Genomic DNA, 17,366 nt, shown 5'->3' on the forward strand with positions numbered 1-17,366 from the left:
GAAGCCAGAGCTCGGGCCAGTCTTAGGAAGATCAAGAGAGTATAATTTTGAACTAGAACTGGAACCCATGACTTCTGCCTCCAATTCTAGAACCTTTTATGTAACATCACGCAGTTTGACTACCGTGCACAGCACTTTTGTCTGCTCTGAGCACGTTTTGGGGGCTCTCACGTAAAAGACTCACTGACTTCATGGGGACACAGATCTTGACTAAGTCGGGCTGTGAGGACCGGAGGGGAGAGTCCTTTCTCCCTCTTTTCAAAATAATGGTTAAAGAGAAAGTAGTATTCATGTACTAGATGCTTTACATGGATTATTTCATTTAATTCTCATCAAGCATTCCAAGGCGGTTGTTCTCTATAGAGAAAGGTACCTGGAGGCGACGTGAATTGTCCATGGCAACACTGCGGGCAAGTTATCTCTCCCTCCCCAGGCTTTGAAATCTTCATAAATAAACTTCTAGTTTATCATCCATCCACCCACTTATTTACCCATCCAAAAAAACCATCACTGCTCCAGGCATGACAAATTTGTTTCATCTTAAGCGTGTTGAGAAGGATTCTGAGGCTACATTGAAACTCAGTGGAAAAGAGTATGACCCCTGTGACCACAGGAAGGCATAGAGGCAGCATTTGGGCCATGTACCTTCCATTTCTGACCTTCCTGGGTGCCTGGGGGAGAACTCCACTTTCATCCACGCACTCCAAAAATAAAAAATGCAACTGGAATGCCAAGGATGACTTGGTTGGTGTGGGTCACCCTCCTGTGTTCTCCTTGCTTCCCGCAGCTCCGCCAGCGGTTTGAGCTGGAGATCGAGCGGATGAAGCAGATGCATCAGAAGGACCGGGAAGACCGGGAGGAGGAGCTGGAGGACGTCCGCCAGTCCTGCCAGAAGCGGGTATGTGAGCAGCGAGCACGCTGTGCCCTTGCGCCCTGGCAGGTCCGGTCTTGGTTACCTCTCTCTTAGGGTGAGGGGCACTCCAGGGCCTGGGGATAGGCGCTTTCTGCTCCACTGGAGGCCTTAGCTCTGTTGGTGCTTTCAAGGTGGCTGGAGTAGAAGTGCCTTCAGGATTTTAAATATAATCCTGGAACTTTCAGAAGTCTCTAGAACTGTCCAGCACAATCATCCCAAGATTTCTGCCAAGAGTCCGTCTTGCCATGTGATTTATGCCTTGGGTAAGGGCTTAACATTTGACGAAGAGGACCAATCTTTTCTGATTCTTTCCTTTGCAAATAATTTCTTACATTTCATCCAAGCTCTTTACAGACGTTTCCAACAGTGTATAAGGAAAGCAGTAAACCTTGAAGTCTTACCACCTGGAGGCGATCATTATTACTCTTTCTAAAAGTTCTTTCATATCTCTCTCATTGTATACACACACATGCATATTTGTAGAGAGACCATTTTACCTAACTGGGGTCATGGTGTTTTGAAGCCTGCCATTTTCACAAGGCAGTGAACTTAGATCAGCCTGACTCCAAAGCTCAGTCTCTTAATCAAAATACTAGATTTTTAAAAAACTTTTTATTTTGCAAATGTTTGGACTATCGAAGGTCATTTGGGAGGCACCTGACAGAAGTCAGCCTTGGACAGGGCTACCTCCTTTAGCCCTTCCTGCACGTGAACTTACCACCAAAGGCTCTGATAAGTCCTGCCCTGAGGAACCTGTTAACTCAATGGTTCCCACACTTATTCTAGCTTGGACACACACACATCACATCTATGAACGCCCTATGGAAATATTCTAGGAAATACACGCCAGAAAACATTGTCTTGCTCAATATATAGTTTTGATTATTTTGCATATTTTTTAAAAAGAGTTTTAGCTTCTTAGCCATTATTCTAAAAGCAGATGTGAGCAGAGTGCCTTGTGTCTCTGCCTCTTAAAATAAAGTTTTGAAATGAAGCTGCTTTCAACGTAAGTGACCACCAATCAGCATTTGCTTTCTTTCCGAGGGTCAGGAGATGGCAGCTCCGTGTGCCCTTAGGTGAGGGCAACTGCACCATTTCTGGTGCATTCCAAGAGCGCCTCACAGCACCGTGAGTGTGCCCTGAGCCAGGGCCCTTGACTAGTTGGAGATGTGACCCAGACCCTCCTGGGGCTTTTCTGTGGACAGATTTATAAAGGGAGATGGCGAGGTCAGAGAAAGGTGTTTTTCTCCTCGAGACAGACACTAACATCGACTCCACATCTAGTGATTGCTCTGGTCAGTCTCCCTGTCACGGTGGCAGGAAATCAATTGTTAGCCACCTGGGAGGGGATGCTGATGGCTGCCTGGTGTGGCAGGAGGGGTGGGGCCGGGAGACAGAACGCTAACCGCTCTCGGCAGCAACCGCCTAGGAGTACACGGTTCAGAATCTCTCCCCGATTCAGTTTGTTCACCCGTGAATTGGGGTCACTGATAGCGTGAGTTGGAGAGGGAGGATCGAAGGGATGAGATAACATAGGAGAGAGGCTGGTAGGGAGGAGGGTGTGCAAAGCACACTTCTCGTGGGTGTTCACTTTAGCAGGCAGTGCCTGACTGCTGGCTGATCGCTGAGAAAGCAGAGTTGACTGGAAACTAAATGAGTTGCTCTTAGGCAAATGCCTTCGTCTGGGCGGATGTAACAGAATATCGCAGGCTGGGGCTTAAACAAACATTTTTTTTCTCACAGTTCCCAGGGGTGCTGAGAAGTCCAAGATCCAGGCGCCCACAGATCAGTGCCTAGTGAGAGCCCTCCCGGGCTCATAGAACCAAGCCGCTTCTCGCTTCCTCACGCAGGGGAGAGAGAGGGAGGCCGCGAGCTCTCTGTGCCTCTTCTTATAGGGGCAGTAATCCCAGCCTGGTGCTCCACCCTCATGACGTCATCTACACCTGATTATTTCCCAGAGGCCCCCTCCCCCCACCCCGTCTCCAAATAATATTGCACTGGGGGTTAAGATTTCAACATAGGAAATTTGGAGAGATAACTACACAGTCCATACCACCAAGTAACCTCAAATGCAATTTTTTTTTTACCTGCATCATAGTATGTTTAATAAGGGAGGTAGAAGCATTCTATTATGTTGGATATAAGACTGTGCAAAGCCTGGAAAAGTCAGAGTGCCAAGATTTGTAAATATTCAAACTAGGTCATGGCATAGGAAGGCATCATGCAGTAGAGAATGGGGAGCAGACGAGGTGAAGGCTACACAGTGAATGGCAGGGGCTCCCCATAATTTGCCAGCTCATAGTTGTCCAACTTCCAAGCTTTTAGGCTCCAGAGTCCTGGACACAGACAGCCCCCCACCCCCGCCCCTAATCACTAGGGCAGACTTGGCGGAACTGAGCAAGGGGCTGTGAGCTCCACATCCCTCCTTCCCCCGGGGATCCCTGCCTTGTGGGACTTGTCCTGATTGAGCTCATTTATCCTATGCATTCGTCTGCCCTTTGTGCCCGCAGCTCCGCCAGCTGGAAATGCAGCTGGAACAAGCATGTGAGGAGAAGCAGATGGTCCTCCATGAGAAGCAGGATTTGGAAGGCTTGATTGGAACCCTCTGTGATCAGGTACGGGGAGGCACCGGCAGATATTTGGAAGAACACATATCCTGCCTCTGGGTCCTATTCGAGAGATGGAGGGGTCTGCAGGAAAGGCCTCCACCTGCTTCTCCCAAGTGCCCTCTTCTCCACCAGTTTTGTCCCTTTCCACACACTCATTCTTCAAAGAAGACCTTCTGGGGGTGGGGGATGGTCCACACACAGCAGGGGTTTGGAAGAACCTGTGAGAATAATCAGCATGGGCCCAGCCAGCTGTGACATATGAGGTCACCTTGCTTTGAGCAGCTTTTTGGGTGAGAGTGTAAACAGCCCTTGCTTGAATCCAGTGACTGTGAATGACCACCAGCCTCACAGCTGGCCTCATGAGAACTTTTGCTAGAGGTAGCCAGGCCCAGGTTCCTGCAAATGGAGCCTTCCTGAAACCCTAGCTGGGCCACTTCCATCTACGTGGCTTTGGCTGAGCTCATTCACTGCCCTGAACTTCGGGAGAGCAGAGCCCGTGGGCTTGCAGCATCACCGTACACCAGGCTTCTCGCCCACACCACTGTGGACACCTTGGCCACAGTGTTCTTGGTGGAGGGGACCGTCCTGGGCATTATAGGGTGTTGTGAGCTTTCCTGGCCTCCACCCACGAAATGCCATCAGTACAACCCCCTCCTGCCACTTGTGGCCAGAAATGTCCACAGACACTGTGAAATGTCTCTTAAGGACAAAATCCACCTCCCCCTTTACAGAGCCTGCAGAGCACAGAGCCGGCTTCTGGTTTCAGAGCTGGGGGAATCTCCCCTCCATCCCCCGAAGATTCCTTTCCCTGCCTCTGCTGCTCCACAAAGCCCTAGCATTGGAGGGAAACGCCTGTGGCTTCTCTAATTTCTTTTAAAGTAGCATCGGAGTGTATTTTAATGTGTTTACTTAACATGCGTTCACTATCTTTTCATTAGTAAATATCTTGTTATCAATCACCTTCTCCCAAAGTCTTTCCTTTTATTCACAAAGGAATGTGGGCCCCCTTCAAATGGCCATCCAGGGCAGGCAGGCCTTGGACAAATGGGTTCTCACTATAAATATATTTTTTGTAATTGATAAAATCAGTGAATCCTGGGGCAGGACCATGGCAGCGGTGAGTGTGAGAGTTGGGAGCTGAGGGAATCCACAGGAGAGCTGTACCATCTTCCTTCTCTTGGTTTTCTGGCTTGTCTGCCAAGGAAACCAGGGCCCCTGAGTGCAGAGCCATTGAGGACGTTGTCCCTCAGTGTAAGAGAACACAGCCCAGTATTTGAGTCTAGAATGATAATCAGAAATCGTGGGAAGAAGGTTGCATGCAATTCTGTGTGGTCCACTTGGGAAAACAAAATATAGAATGGTTTTTATAGATGCTGCAAACATTAAAAATTTTCCGTGCAAAGGAAAGGTAACTTTGAATGAATAAAATGCTGATTTTGTGTTAGTCCCCAAGTGGGAGCCTTAAATAAATGATCACATTTGATAATGTTTAATGACTTGATTAAAGGTACTTGCCAAACACATGGAAAGGCAGAACAGATACTATAATGGATGCTTATGTGCCAAGCACCCAGGGGCCACATAAATTAACATTTTGCACATTTAAGATGTTTTTAAGGGCACAAAACATTTCCAAAACAGTTGGTGGCCCCTTGGGTTCCTTCTCCCTCCTTCTCCCTCTTCTCTCTCCCAGAGGGGTCCCCTGTCCTAAGGCTGGAGTGTGTAACTCCCCTGCCTGCGTATTGGAACTTAAACCACATACAGCACAAATGACCTGCATTTTAATTTTGTTCCCCTTCATACTGCTTTTGAGATGAGTCCACGATAATACCTCCAGCTCTGATTCATTCCGTTTTAACCTCTGCACACTATTCTATTTTTTTTTTTTTAGTGTTAAATCATGAGACACCATTTTTTTTGGTATCATTACTCTACAATTACATGAGGAACATTATGTTTACTAGATTCCCCCCATCACCAAGTTCCCCCCACATACCCCATTGCAGTCACTATCCATCTGCGTAGTAAGATGCTGTAGAGTCACTACTTGTCTTCTCTGTGTTGCACAGCCCTTCTCATACCCCCTCCCACATTATACATGCTAATCGTAATGCCTCTTTATCTCTCCCTTACCACCCATCCTCCCTAGTTCCTTTCCCTTTGGTAACTGTTAGTCCCTTCTTGGGTTCTGTGAGTCTGCTGCTGTTTTGTTCTTTCAGTTTTTGCTTTGTTCTTTTACTCCACAGATGAGTGAAATCATTTGGTGCTTGTCTTTTTCCACCTGGCTTATTTCACTGAGCATAATACTCTCTAGATCCATCCATGTTGTTGCAAATGGTGGGATTTTTCTTTTTATGGCTGAATAATATTCCATTGTGTATATGTACCACATCTTCTTTATCCATTCATCTACTGATGGACACTTAGGTTGCTTCCATGTCTTGGCTATTGTAAATAGTGCTGCAATTATTCTTTCTATTTTTAATTCCATTCTTCTGTTGAAGGATAATGTAGTTGTTTCCATTCTAAGACACAGAACTACAGCGCATATTCCTGCATATGTCCCACCGGGCATGAGGGCAGCATGTCCAGAGGATGCTGCTAGAGGAAGACTGCCTAACTCCTAGGAAAGTATCATTTTGGAATTCCTAGATGTTGCCCAAATTGAAGTGAAGGATGGTGGCAGTGTACACCATCACCAGTGGTTTTGAGGGGTTTTTAAAATTATGTTTTCTGCTTCTCCACACCCCATGTCAGAGTTTGTCTCTCATTACTAGTGAAGTTGTGCATTTTTCATGTGTATTATGTTTTCCTCTTATGTGAATTGCCTGTTTATAATGTTCTGTCTCCTTTTTTCCTATTGATCATTCATGAACCTTACACAGAATGCTAACTCACTTTTGGTTATGTATTTTGTATGTATCTTCTACTCCACAGATTATCATTTCCCTTTGTATATAATCTCCATGTAATAAAAAAAAGTGTTTTTAAGTAGTCATGTTAATCAGTCACTTTTTATACTTTGTGTCTTTAATATCTTCAGATATCTTTCCTTAACTGAGGTCATAAAGATTTCCACCATATTTTCAAAAAGATCGAAGGTTTTTGACAGTTTGAGGTCCTTAATCCACCTAGATTTTGTACTGTGAGTTAGGAACCTATTTTTTTTCTGATGGAGATCACCTTTTGTTATATTTCATGAATAATATTTTCTACAACTTCCATGTATATTTAGGTATGTTTATGGGCTACCCATGCTGTTTAATTGGTTTATTTGTCTATTTCTGCACCATATGGTCTGAATGGTTGTATTTGATAAATTGTAGAACAGCTTACATTGCTCAGCTCTAAAATTGTCTGATCTCTTCTTAATCTTTTAATCTTCTTATTAAAATTCCATAGCAAAGCCTGAAGTGATTTTCAAATGCACTGGTTTGCAAGTTAGTCGGAAACAATCGACATATTGTTATGTTGAACCACTGCATTCATAAGCATGGCTTTCAGTAATATTTTATTTTATTTTTTCCATGTAAGTCTTGAACGTTTTCATTAGATGTATTTCTAGGAACCTTGTAGTTTCTACAGTTAAATTATCAATGGAATACTTTTCTGTATTCTATGTTTCAATTAGTTATTGTGGCACACAGGGATACTATTGATTATTATATTGATTTGTATCCAACAGAGTTACTTATTTTTTTCATATTTCATTGGGATATCCCTTTGAATTATCTGCATAGACACTGTTGCCATTTAACAATGAGAATAGCTTTGCCTCTTTTTCTCCAATTTTTAGACCTTTTGTTTTTTGTTTTTTCTTACCTTATTTCATTGGCTTAGATTTAAGATCAGTGGTAGAGAAGATAGTGGGCACTCTTTCCTTGTTTCTGACCTTTATAGGAATGCTTCTAAAGTTTCATCATTTACCTGACATTGCAGTGTCTATTTGATAAGTGAGTCTAATCAGGCTAAGTCAGTCTTCTATTTGAGGTTTTCTAATATTTTTTAAAAATAATATTTGGTTATTGCTTTTTCTGCAATTTTAGTAATCTTATGACTTGCCTCATTTATTTATTAGCGTAATATATTTTGGGTTTTACAACATACCCTGTTAGATTTCCCAGGTAAATCTAACTATGTAAGACTATATACTAGTCATATATTTTTTAATGCACTGCTCTTTTTTGAGTTGCTAACATTTATCCAGGATTTTTTAAACTAGGCTCATGAGTAAGATTGGTTTGTAGTTTTCTGTTCTTATATTACCTTTGTCCGGTGTCGTACTAACCTCATAAAATGAGTTTGCAACTGTGTCTGACAATTTTTATAAAATTTGGATTATGTACTTCTTGAAGGCTGAGTACATCTTGCCTGTAAAGCTATTTGGGCCTGGTTTCTTTTTAAGGGGTAGGGTGAATATTGATTAGAGTCTTGAAATTTTGTAATCATAACTGAACACAAATTCAGATATTATTCATTTCCTGACTGAGTGAATTTTGATAGCAAATATTTTTCTAGACATTTATTATTTCATCCGATTTTTCAGAAAGGCTGGCATAAAAGTTTTTTTGTGGTATTTTCTTATGATCTAAAAATTTTACTGTATCAGAGTTTAAAAATTCTATCACTTCCTTTTTCAGCCACAGAAATGTGTACTTTTGGGATTTTTGTTATTGTTACTGATCAGTCTTGTCAGAGATTTGTCTATTAATCCTTTCAAAGAACCTGCTTTGCTTCCATCTTTTCTTGTTTTATTTATGAATGTCTCCCTTTATCTTTGTTTCTTGTTCCTTCTCCTTTCCTTTGATTTACTCTTGTTCTATTTTTTAGTTTTGGAGTTGAAAATGTTAGCTTTTCAATATTTTCAATATTTCTTATTCTATTTTAAATGTTTTTTAATGTACATTTCAGACTACTGCTCTCCTCAGCATGTGTCATTCTTACATGCCAAGCATTTTGTCATGTTCTTTTGTCATTTCCTCCTTTAATCTGTAATTATTCAGAAATTGAGTTTTATATTTATTAATATTTGGGATTATTTGGAGTATTTATCTTACTGTTGATTTTTAATTTTTTGACATTTTGGACAGATAGCATGGTAGAATTCATCACATTTTTTTCTTTGAAATTATTGAGACTGTTATGTTGTCTCACTTCATGGTCTAGTTTAATAAATTATCAACTGGAAAAGAATCTACCTATTGGAGGCTTATGGTTTCATACATGGCAAATAGGTCAAGCTTGTTAATTTTTTTATCTAAATATTATATTCAAATATAAAACCATAAACCTCAAAGGAAACATTAGAAATATGATCATATTTTAAAAGTCACTTCTCGTTACTTTGATTTTGCCTGTTTAATATGTTTCTAAGAAAGTTCTAATATATTCCCACTATGATTGTGGTTCTGCCATGTTTTGCTTATAATTCTTATAGTTTTCTCTTTCTCTATTTTGGGATTATATTTTTAGGTTCATCTATGTTTATTATTGTTTTATTTCCTCGACAGAATATTCCTTTCATTATTATATGGTGTCTCTATTTTCTCTGTGGACAATTTTTGCCTTATTTTATTTTGCTTGGTTTGTTTTAATTAATTTGTATGCAAGACCTTTTTTAGTCCCTTCATTTCCAAATGTGTATGCATGTATGTTTCCTTTAAATAGCTGGATACTTTTAAATTCAATATTTTAGTCTCTAACTTTTCATAGGAGAATCTAATTCATTTACACTTATTACAATGACTGCTATATTTGACATTATTTCTGTTCTCTTTTTTTTGTATTTAGTGTTTGTTAGTTTGTTTTCCCATTTATTTGCTTCTTCCTTTATTCCTTTCCTGCTTTTGAATAGATTGATAATGCTTTTTATAACCTTTTTTTGTTCCACGTTTTCTAAAGTTACAAACCATATTTGTATTCTTTCAGTAAATAAGTATTTTAATTTTCACAACAATGCCATGGGATATGTATAATTAGTTCCTTCGTATATATGATGGAAGTGATACCCAAAAAAGTAAAGCAAATTACCCAAGATCATATAGCTTGGTAGTGGCATGAGTGGATTTGAAATCAGGTCTATAATATCTGTAAAGTGGCTTGATTATCTCTAACAGCATTTCCAGACCACATTAAAAAAAATCCTCAGAGTTATTTGACAACTGACATTTAACAGCTGCCCCAAACAATCTGCCTTTATGATAAATAGTGAAAAAATTGAGGTTTAAGTAAGGTTTCCCATAGCAACACTAAACATCATTTAGATATATTGCTTAATTATTCACTAGCTTTATCCAGATTTGAATCTTTCTGCTGCAACATGTGAACTTGTGGAATGACATTTGTTTCCCATTAACCTAATGGGGTCTCTTTTTTCTCTCTCTCTCCTGTCTTGTAGCAATCAATTATAAAGGGGAGGGAGACTTGGTCTGAGATTTTGTTGTGAATTTTATTTTCAGTGACCTCTGTGGAAAGGAGAGGTCATTCAGGGACATCCTGGCAGTGAAGATGGTAGAATCTGAGCCATCCTTACTGTGTGGTCAGTGCCCACATGAGAGAATGTTCTTGATGCCAACTTGCCCCACAGGAGAATTAAAGGCATTTTAGGATATCACAAGGACAGATGCAAAAATTAAGAAAAATGCTAAGCACGCTGCATTAATGCCTGTTAAAAAGCCTGGGCTTGAGTTAGTAAGTCAAGTTTCAGGTTCCACCAGGCCTTGTGGTGCAGCTGTTGGGGACATGCACTGGAATGCTTTACTGCCTGGGTTTAAATCCTTGCCTAGCCAAGCATGACCTTGCACAGTCCACTTACTCTCTCCATATCAATGTTACAGCTGTACTTCCATTTCCCAACCACAGTACATACTTCAGAGACTCACATAGCTCACAGACAAGAGCTGGCCGCAGTGACCCTCCAGCCCCACCCCTTGCATACACAAGACTGTTTCTCGGCCTTTGCTCATGGCATCCTTCTCCCTGGAATGCCCTCCCTGTACCTCAGCTAGCTAGCTAGCTCCTCTGTACCTATGACGCTTTCCACTCTCATCCCAGCTTGAGCTGGGTGATGTTCCTCTGTGCCCCCATAACACATTTTTTTAAATTAAAAGATAAAACTTACCTCTCTCACAGTTTATTTTACTTAAATTGTGTCTTTCCAGCCAGAAAAGCTGGGTTTGTGTCCTAATTATGGCCACTTACTAGTTGTGTGATCTTGGGCAAATTATTGCACCTCGGTAAAGCTTTAGTTTCATCATCTGTAAAATGGAATCATAATACTATACATCCTGTAGATTCATCATGAGGACTAAATGTATTAATATCTGTAAAATGTTTAGGACTGTGTCTGCCACTTAGAAAGCCCTCTCTCTAAAGGTAGGCTATTACTACTTTTATAAAGGCAATAACAGTAATGTCTATTTTTAAGAGGTTGTCACAGGAGTTAAATGCAATAATATGTGACAAAGGGCCTGGCACAATGCCCAGTCCTTGGCTCAGCTGGTGAGATTATGTATGTATATATATGTATGTGATACATATTATATATGTATATGTATATATATATCCCCACACACACATAAATATTAAACCAGCATTTTAAACTTAGCAAAGCAATACATCTGAGAACAAAGAGGCCATATTCGAAGCAACAACCTATTTTTCAAAGAATTCAAAATGTGTGGCAGAGAAATAGTAATGCAAAATCCAGACGACCACATTTTAGGTCATCAGACAGTACTCATAATCTTTTATATTTGTAAAACACTTGACATAGTACAAAGTGCTTTCCGATCCATTATCATGCCTGATCCTTGTCTTATCTCAACACAGAAGATAGGAGCTTCTTTTTTTTTTTTTTTAACCTCTTTTATCAACAGTAAACTCAGGTTCAGAGAGTTGTCATGACTCAGCCACCTCTCCCACCACCAGCAAGTGGTGAGCTGGGGTTTAAAACCTGGGTCACCTCATTCTAAATCCCACATTCTTTGTAGAATATTCTGGGGGCATTCTGAGCATCGTAGGAATGGCTGTGCTATGTATAGAGGCACAGTATCCAGGAGTGTATAAAGTAGGTCCCGTGGTTAATGCACCTGGACCTCCATTTTCTTTAAAATTCCCATCCTATGGGTGGTGCCTCCTCCGGTAGTCTTCCTAGGAATGGTGTGGGTCTTTTTTTTTTTTTTCACAGATGCTAACCCAATGCATTTTAGTCAGAGCTGCTTCTAGGGAGACTGCAAGGTGTTAGTGTTTCATGTCAGACCCCTGTGTAATGCTGCACCTGCCTCAATTTCTCTCAGCCTGTATTGTTGGCCACTGGGAATTGTCACCCTCTTGGTGCCGAGTCCAGGATGTGGCTTCTTCAGGAGCCACCTGATCCCTGTCTGCTTGGAGAACAGAGCCTGCAGATACAGGAATCGGGAGGAGGAATGTCCTCACCTCTGTGTAAGGTCCCTTTGCAGAAAATGACCTCATCAACCTGTCCTTAAACTGGCAACGGGAAGCAGCTCAAAGGATAGAAAAGCTTGATTTAGTCCTTCAAAAGCAGCACAGCTATTTTTAATACTGTTTGCATGCAGAGAAACATACCATATCCCACCTATCCAGCTCGATGAATTTTCATAAACTCATGAAACCAGCACCCAGATTAATATTAAAACCCCTGAAGCGCTCCTCCTGCCCTCATATTCTTAACCCCTCCAAGGTCACTGCTGCCCCCTCTTCTATCAGCAGAGGGCCACTCCTGACATGCAGGCTCTTGTAGGTGAGGAGAGGCCGTATCGATGACTTTGGTGCAAAAGAGAAGACAGAATGACTCTGGTTCTTACAGGCCATGGTAACAGCAAGGGTAACAGCTCAAATGCATTGTGCTTTTGCTCTGAGTCAGGCATTAGGCTAAGCACATATTTGATCTCAGCAGCGTCCTTGGGCGGTTGCTGCCATTCCCGTTCTGTGGATCAGGAAACTGAGGCTTGGGGTCGGGGAGAAGGGTCTTATCCAGGGTCACACCCTGCGAGTGGCTGACACAGGATTCCATCTCAGGGAGCCTGGTTCTGGAGAACTTGGGCTCTGGCCACTGTTTTGTCATCGTAGCTCACAAGAGCCTTCCCTTGGCTTGCAGATTGGCCACCGGGATTTTGACGTGGAGAAGCGTCTTCGGAGGGACCTCAGAAGGACCCATGCGCTACTGTCAGATGTGCAGCTCCTTCTGGGCACCATGGAAGACAGCAAGACGACAGTCAGCAAGGAGGAGCTGGAGAAAGTGCACAGCCAGGTGGGTGCAGGGGGACCAGGTGGGGCGGGTGCTGCAGGCGGTGGGAACAGCTGTCCGTCCCAGGTGTGGGCGTGGCCACACCGCTGACCTCCACTTTCCAAGACCTGCCTGGAGATGGGGACACTGGGGGTAGGCTGGGTCACCTGGAGGTGGGAGATGACAGGGAGGGTTTATAAATGACCCCTGTTCAGGGCTAGCAGAATGCATCTAGGGGGCTTGGGCAGGTCAGGGCTGAATGCAGAGAGAGAGAGAGAGAGAGTGTGTGTGTGTGTGTGTGTAACACATTAAAGTGCCAATAATGCAAAACCCACCCCTAACAGCAGCAGCAGACAGTAGTGGTTTAATGCCTGCTCGGATGCTATCGGTGTCCATCCTCATATGATGTTGGTCTCTGGCTCTCACCTGCAGGAGCCCAGGCTTTGTAGAGCCTACACATTACATAGTGTTCTCAGGAGTGTTGGGGGAGCTGAGATTCATCACCTCCATGTCACAAGTGAGGTGAACTAGGTGCAAAGAGGGGAAGTGACCCTCGCAAAGTCACACAGCTAGCAAGTGGCAGAAGCAGGATTCGCAGTCAGGTCTTCACCATCCCTGGCTGACTCAGAGTTGGCCTGGAGGTGGGTGGTAGGTGTGGCGAGGCAGGAGCTAAGGACCAGGCAGATGTGACAGGCTTGGGCTGCGCTGAGCAGAGACAATGTGGCCCTGGGTGGCGGGTGTTGAGAGGTGTGAGGTCAGGTTCTGGGGGGCTGGAAGACTTGGGGAGAGAGGCTTCAGAGCCAAATGATGCAACAGGGATACAGGATTTGCTTCCCATCCCCATGGGGAGCTGGACCCATGGGAGGCACAGACTTGCTGGAGGTGGTGTATGCATGCATTTGGTGTTACCTTCTCAGCCACACACCCTCCCTCGGAGAAGCCATTTGTGCATATGTCAGGCAGAGGGTGGAAGGCATTCCCTGCTGCCTTCACCCCCTCACCTTCTTGGATCATTGCCGCCCCTTCTTCTTCTTTCTCGGGCCTTCTATCATATGGCCACAGTCACCACATGGCCAAGGGCTTCTTTATTGTCACAGAATACTGCCAGAACTCAGATGGGTGATCTGTTAATCTGTACTTATTAGACAGACTCCCAAATGAAACTTCCTGAGGACAGGACTCGGCTTCAAGTCTGATGGTGCCCATCCAGTCTACTGCACATAATACATACTGAATAAGTGCCTCCCTGTTGGATTCAAATGACTTGTTTGACAAATGAGGAAACCAGGGAACAGAGAGGGTGAGGATTTGCCAAAGGTCACACAGCCTGTTAAAGGCAGAGCTGAACCTTGACCCCACATTCCCTCACTCCAAAACCAGTGCTCCTCTCTTCTGGAAAAGCTGTGACAGCCAGCAGGTCCCCAGGAAGGCAGCAGGAGGCAGCAGAGTCCAGCTCCAGATCTTAGAAACTTACCCAGAGCTGCCTCCACTTGCCATCTCTGACGTCAATTTTCCATATGTGAAATGAAAGGTTTTAGGTAGAGATTATTAGCTAAAATAGAAAACTTTTTAAAATACTAAATTCTAGGCTTGGTGCACATTTCACCAGTGTCTCCGTTAATATGCTTTTCCTGCCCCAGGATCCAAGCTCCACACTGCATTTGGGTGGCATGCCTGCCCAGGCCCCTGTGGTCTGGGACTGCTTCCTGGTCTTACCTTATTTTCATGACCTTGACTGTTTTGAGGACTACTGGCCAAGTATCCTGCAAAATATCCCCAATCTTGGTTTTCCTGATATTTTTCTCATGATTAGACCAGGTTTATGGGCTTTTGGCAAGAACATTGCAGAGCTTCAGTGCTGTTAAACCAGAAGACACTTAGAGGTACTTCCCTCTTACATCTCTATGATTTTTCACAGTTTCCTTCATCAAGTCATGCTCTTCTAGGCCAGCCAGCTATCTCAGCTTGTCCCAGACTGTCCTGGTTTTAGGGCTGAGAGTCCCATGTCTCAGGCAAGCCCTCCCTGCCAGGCAGACCAGGACAGTTGGTCCTCTTCATGCCCATGTCAGAAAATTAGAATCATCTGTATTAGAATGCATCTCTTCACCCAATCCTCACGATAACCTCTGGGGGTGAGGAAGTGATATTGTGCCCATTTTACAGATGGAGAAATTCTGTTCCAAGGTGGGAAGCAATGTGCCCAAGGGTGACAGAGCAAGTTCTACATGCAGAATCTGGGAGTCCTTTTGCTTTACCCTGTGTCTTCCTGTCTGTCTGGCCAATCAGGTAGGTGGAGGCCCCTGAGCTTTGAGGACTTGCCTCAGGTGGGCAGAGATGTCCATGGGCTCGGGCAGGGGTCAGGCATCTCGGGCTTGTGCAGCCCTCTTGACAAAGGGCCTGTCTCCCACCAGAATATCTCCCCTCCCCACAGGTGAATATTCTTGAAAAGGAACCATAGCGGTTTTGTTTCTTTCTTCTTTCTTTCTTTTTTTTTTAGTATTCATGAGAATCTCCCTCTGCAGGGTTAAAATGTGTGTTCTTGGAAAAGAGTGGTATTTAATGAAGGCGCGCCTTGAGCTGAATCAAAGGGCTTCATTCTTTCTCAAAGTCCTTCTTCCCCGTCTCCGCATCCGGCTCCTATCAAAGGGAATTCACAGCCTTGGCTTTCTGTTGCGTTGTCATGGAAATCGGTGTAAGGATGGGGTGGTATGGACCAGAGGTCAGGGTACAGTTGCTTTGGCTCCCAGCGCACGTGTCCCGGATGCGGGAGTCAGAGCTAATCGAATGAAGCACTGATGACACTGGGCATTGCCGCGTCTCCTTTCTGATGTGTGGCATTTGTCCTTTACCTGAAGGCTTCCGGGACAGAAGCAGGGAGAGCTGACAGGATGGGGAGCAGTGGGGGCAGGGAACCCACCTTACTGCTGGCTGGGGGCGGTGCTGGGCAACTCCAGTCACTCACTGTTCCATGCGGCACCTACTATGTGTCATGTGAGATGGGACAGCTTGGTGTGTGATGGTTAATAAGACAGATACCCTCCCATGTGAAACTTACATCTGATGGAAAAGAAGACAAGCAAACAATGACACAGATCAATAGAAACACCCCACACCTTAATTTGGGTAATAAAGGAAATAAGCAAGAAAAAGGCCCTGGAATAAGAAATTGGGAGGGGTCCCTGGCAGGAGGAGAAGCAGGCGGGGATCGGAACATGCGACCTGGAAGGCTTTGGTTTTATTCCAAAGGTGGTGAGAGCCATGGAGCGATTTGGAGCAGAGTGTGAACATAATCTGATTCATGCTTTAGAGGATCACTTTTCTGTGTGGAGAAGGATGGAAGGGATGAATGGATGCCGTTTGGAGGCTGGAGTTCCCTTCTAGGCCAGAGGAAAGGTCCACCTGGGTTAAGTGCTGGCAGAGATGGTGAGAAGGGACAGACTTGGGGTTGGTTTGAAGTTGGTGGGACTTGTAGATGGTGTGGGTAGCAGCAATAAGTTCATTATTTAGGTAATCCTCCCCATAACCCTGGGAGATGGATATTACTATTTTAACCCACTTTACTAAAAAGGATTTGAGTGATTTACTACCCATGGACATACAGTGATGTCTGTCTGAAAGCTCTGAGTGCCAACAGGTCTGTCCCCGTGTAACTTGGCTTGTGTAGTTTGGGTCCTGTTAACATTTGTCAAGCACCTGCTATGTACCAGGCTTTTTCCTGGGGTCCCTAGACTTGGCCGCATATCAGACAGTTTAAGCACTGATTAAAAATCGCAGATTTCTAGATCTTACCTGACATGTTCTTTTTTTTTTCCAGCAAGTCTGGGCTGGGACTTGGGGTCTCCACTTTTTTTATTAAGGTATTTATGAAGGTTTCACATGATAACCATTGTGGACGCTACATTTACCCATATTATGAAGTGTCCCCCCCCATTGAAGTCACTGTCCATCAGTGTAGTAAGATGCCACAAAGTCATTACTTGTCTTCTCTGTGCTACACTGTCTTCCCCATGATCCCCCCCACACCATGTGTACTAATCATAATACCCCTCAATCCCCTTCTCCCTCCCTCCCCGCCCACCCACCCTCCTCCACCCCTTCCCCTTAGGTAACTGCTAGTCCCTTCTTGGAGTCTGTGAGTCTGCTGCTGTTTTGCTTCATTGTTATACTCCACAAATGAGGGAAATCATTTGGTACTTGTCTTTCTCCGCCTGACTTATTTCACTGAGCATAATACCCTCTAGCTCCATCCACGTTGTTGTAAACGGTAGGATTTGTTTTCTTCTTATGGCTGAATAATATTCCATTGTGTATATGTACCACATCTTCTTTATCCATTCATCTACTGATGGACACTTAGGCTGCTTCCACGTCTTGTAAATAGTGCTGCGATAAACATAGGGGTGCATAAGTCTTTTAGAATCTGTGATTTTGTTTTCTTTGGGTAAATTCCTAGGAGTGGAATTCCTGGGTCAAATGGTATTCCTATTTTTAGTTTTTTGAGAAATGTCCATATTGCTTTCCACAATGGTTGAACTAGCTTACATTCCCACCAGCAGTGTAGGAGGGTTCCCCTTTCTCTGCATCCTCGCCAGCATTT

At 43.7% G+C, this 17,366-nt stretch overlaps 1 protein-coding gene across 8 annotated transcripts in view; it reads left to right on the forward strand.

Moving 5' to 3' along the window:
• The window catches only part of MYO18B (myosin XVIIIB), a 234,028-nt gene that overhangs the window by 126,541 nt on the left and 90,121 nt on the right, over positions 1 to 17,366 (forward strand). For all 8 annotated transcript variants that reach the window (XM_073223995.1, XM_073223991.1, XM_073223990.1 and 5 more), the window contains exons 31-33: positions 788 to 898; positions 3,424 to 3,528; positions 12,641 to 12,793. In XM_073223995.1, the coding sequence (XP_073080096.1) occupies positions 788 to 898; positions 3,424 to 3,528; positions 12,641 to 12,793 (369 nt within the window). The remainder of the gene's footprint in view (positions 1 to 787; positions 899 to 3,423; positions 3,529 to 12,640; positions 12,794 to 17,366) is intronic.

This window comes from Manis javanica, chromosome 15 (assembly GCF_040802235.1).
Source record: "Manis javanica isolate MJ-LG chromosome 15, MJ_LKY, whole genome shotgun sequence".
NCBI classification, from domain to species: domain Eukaryota; kingdom Metazoa; phylum Chordata; class Mammalia; order Pholidota; family Manidae; genus Manis; species Manis javanica.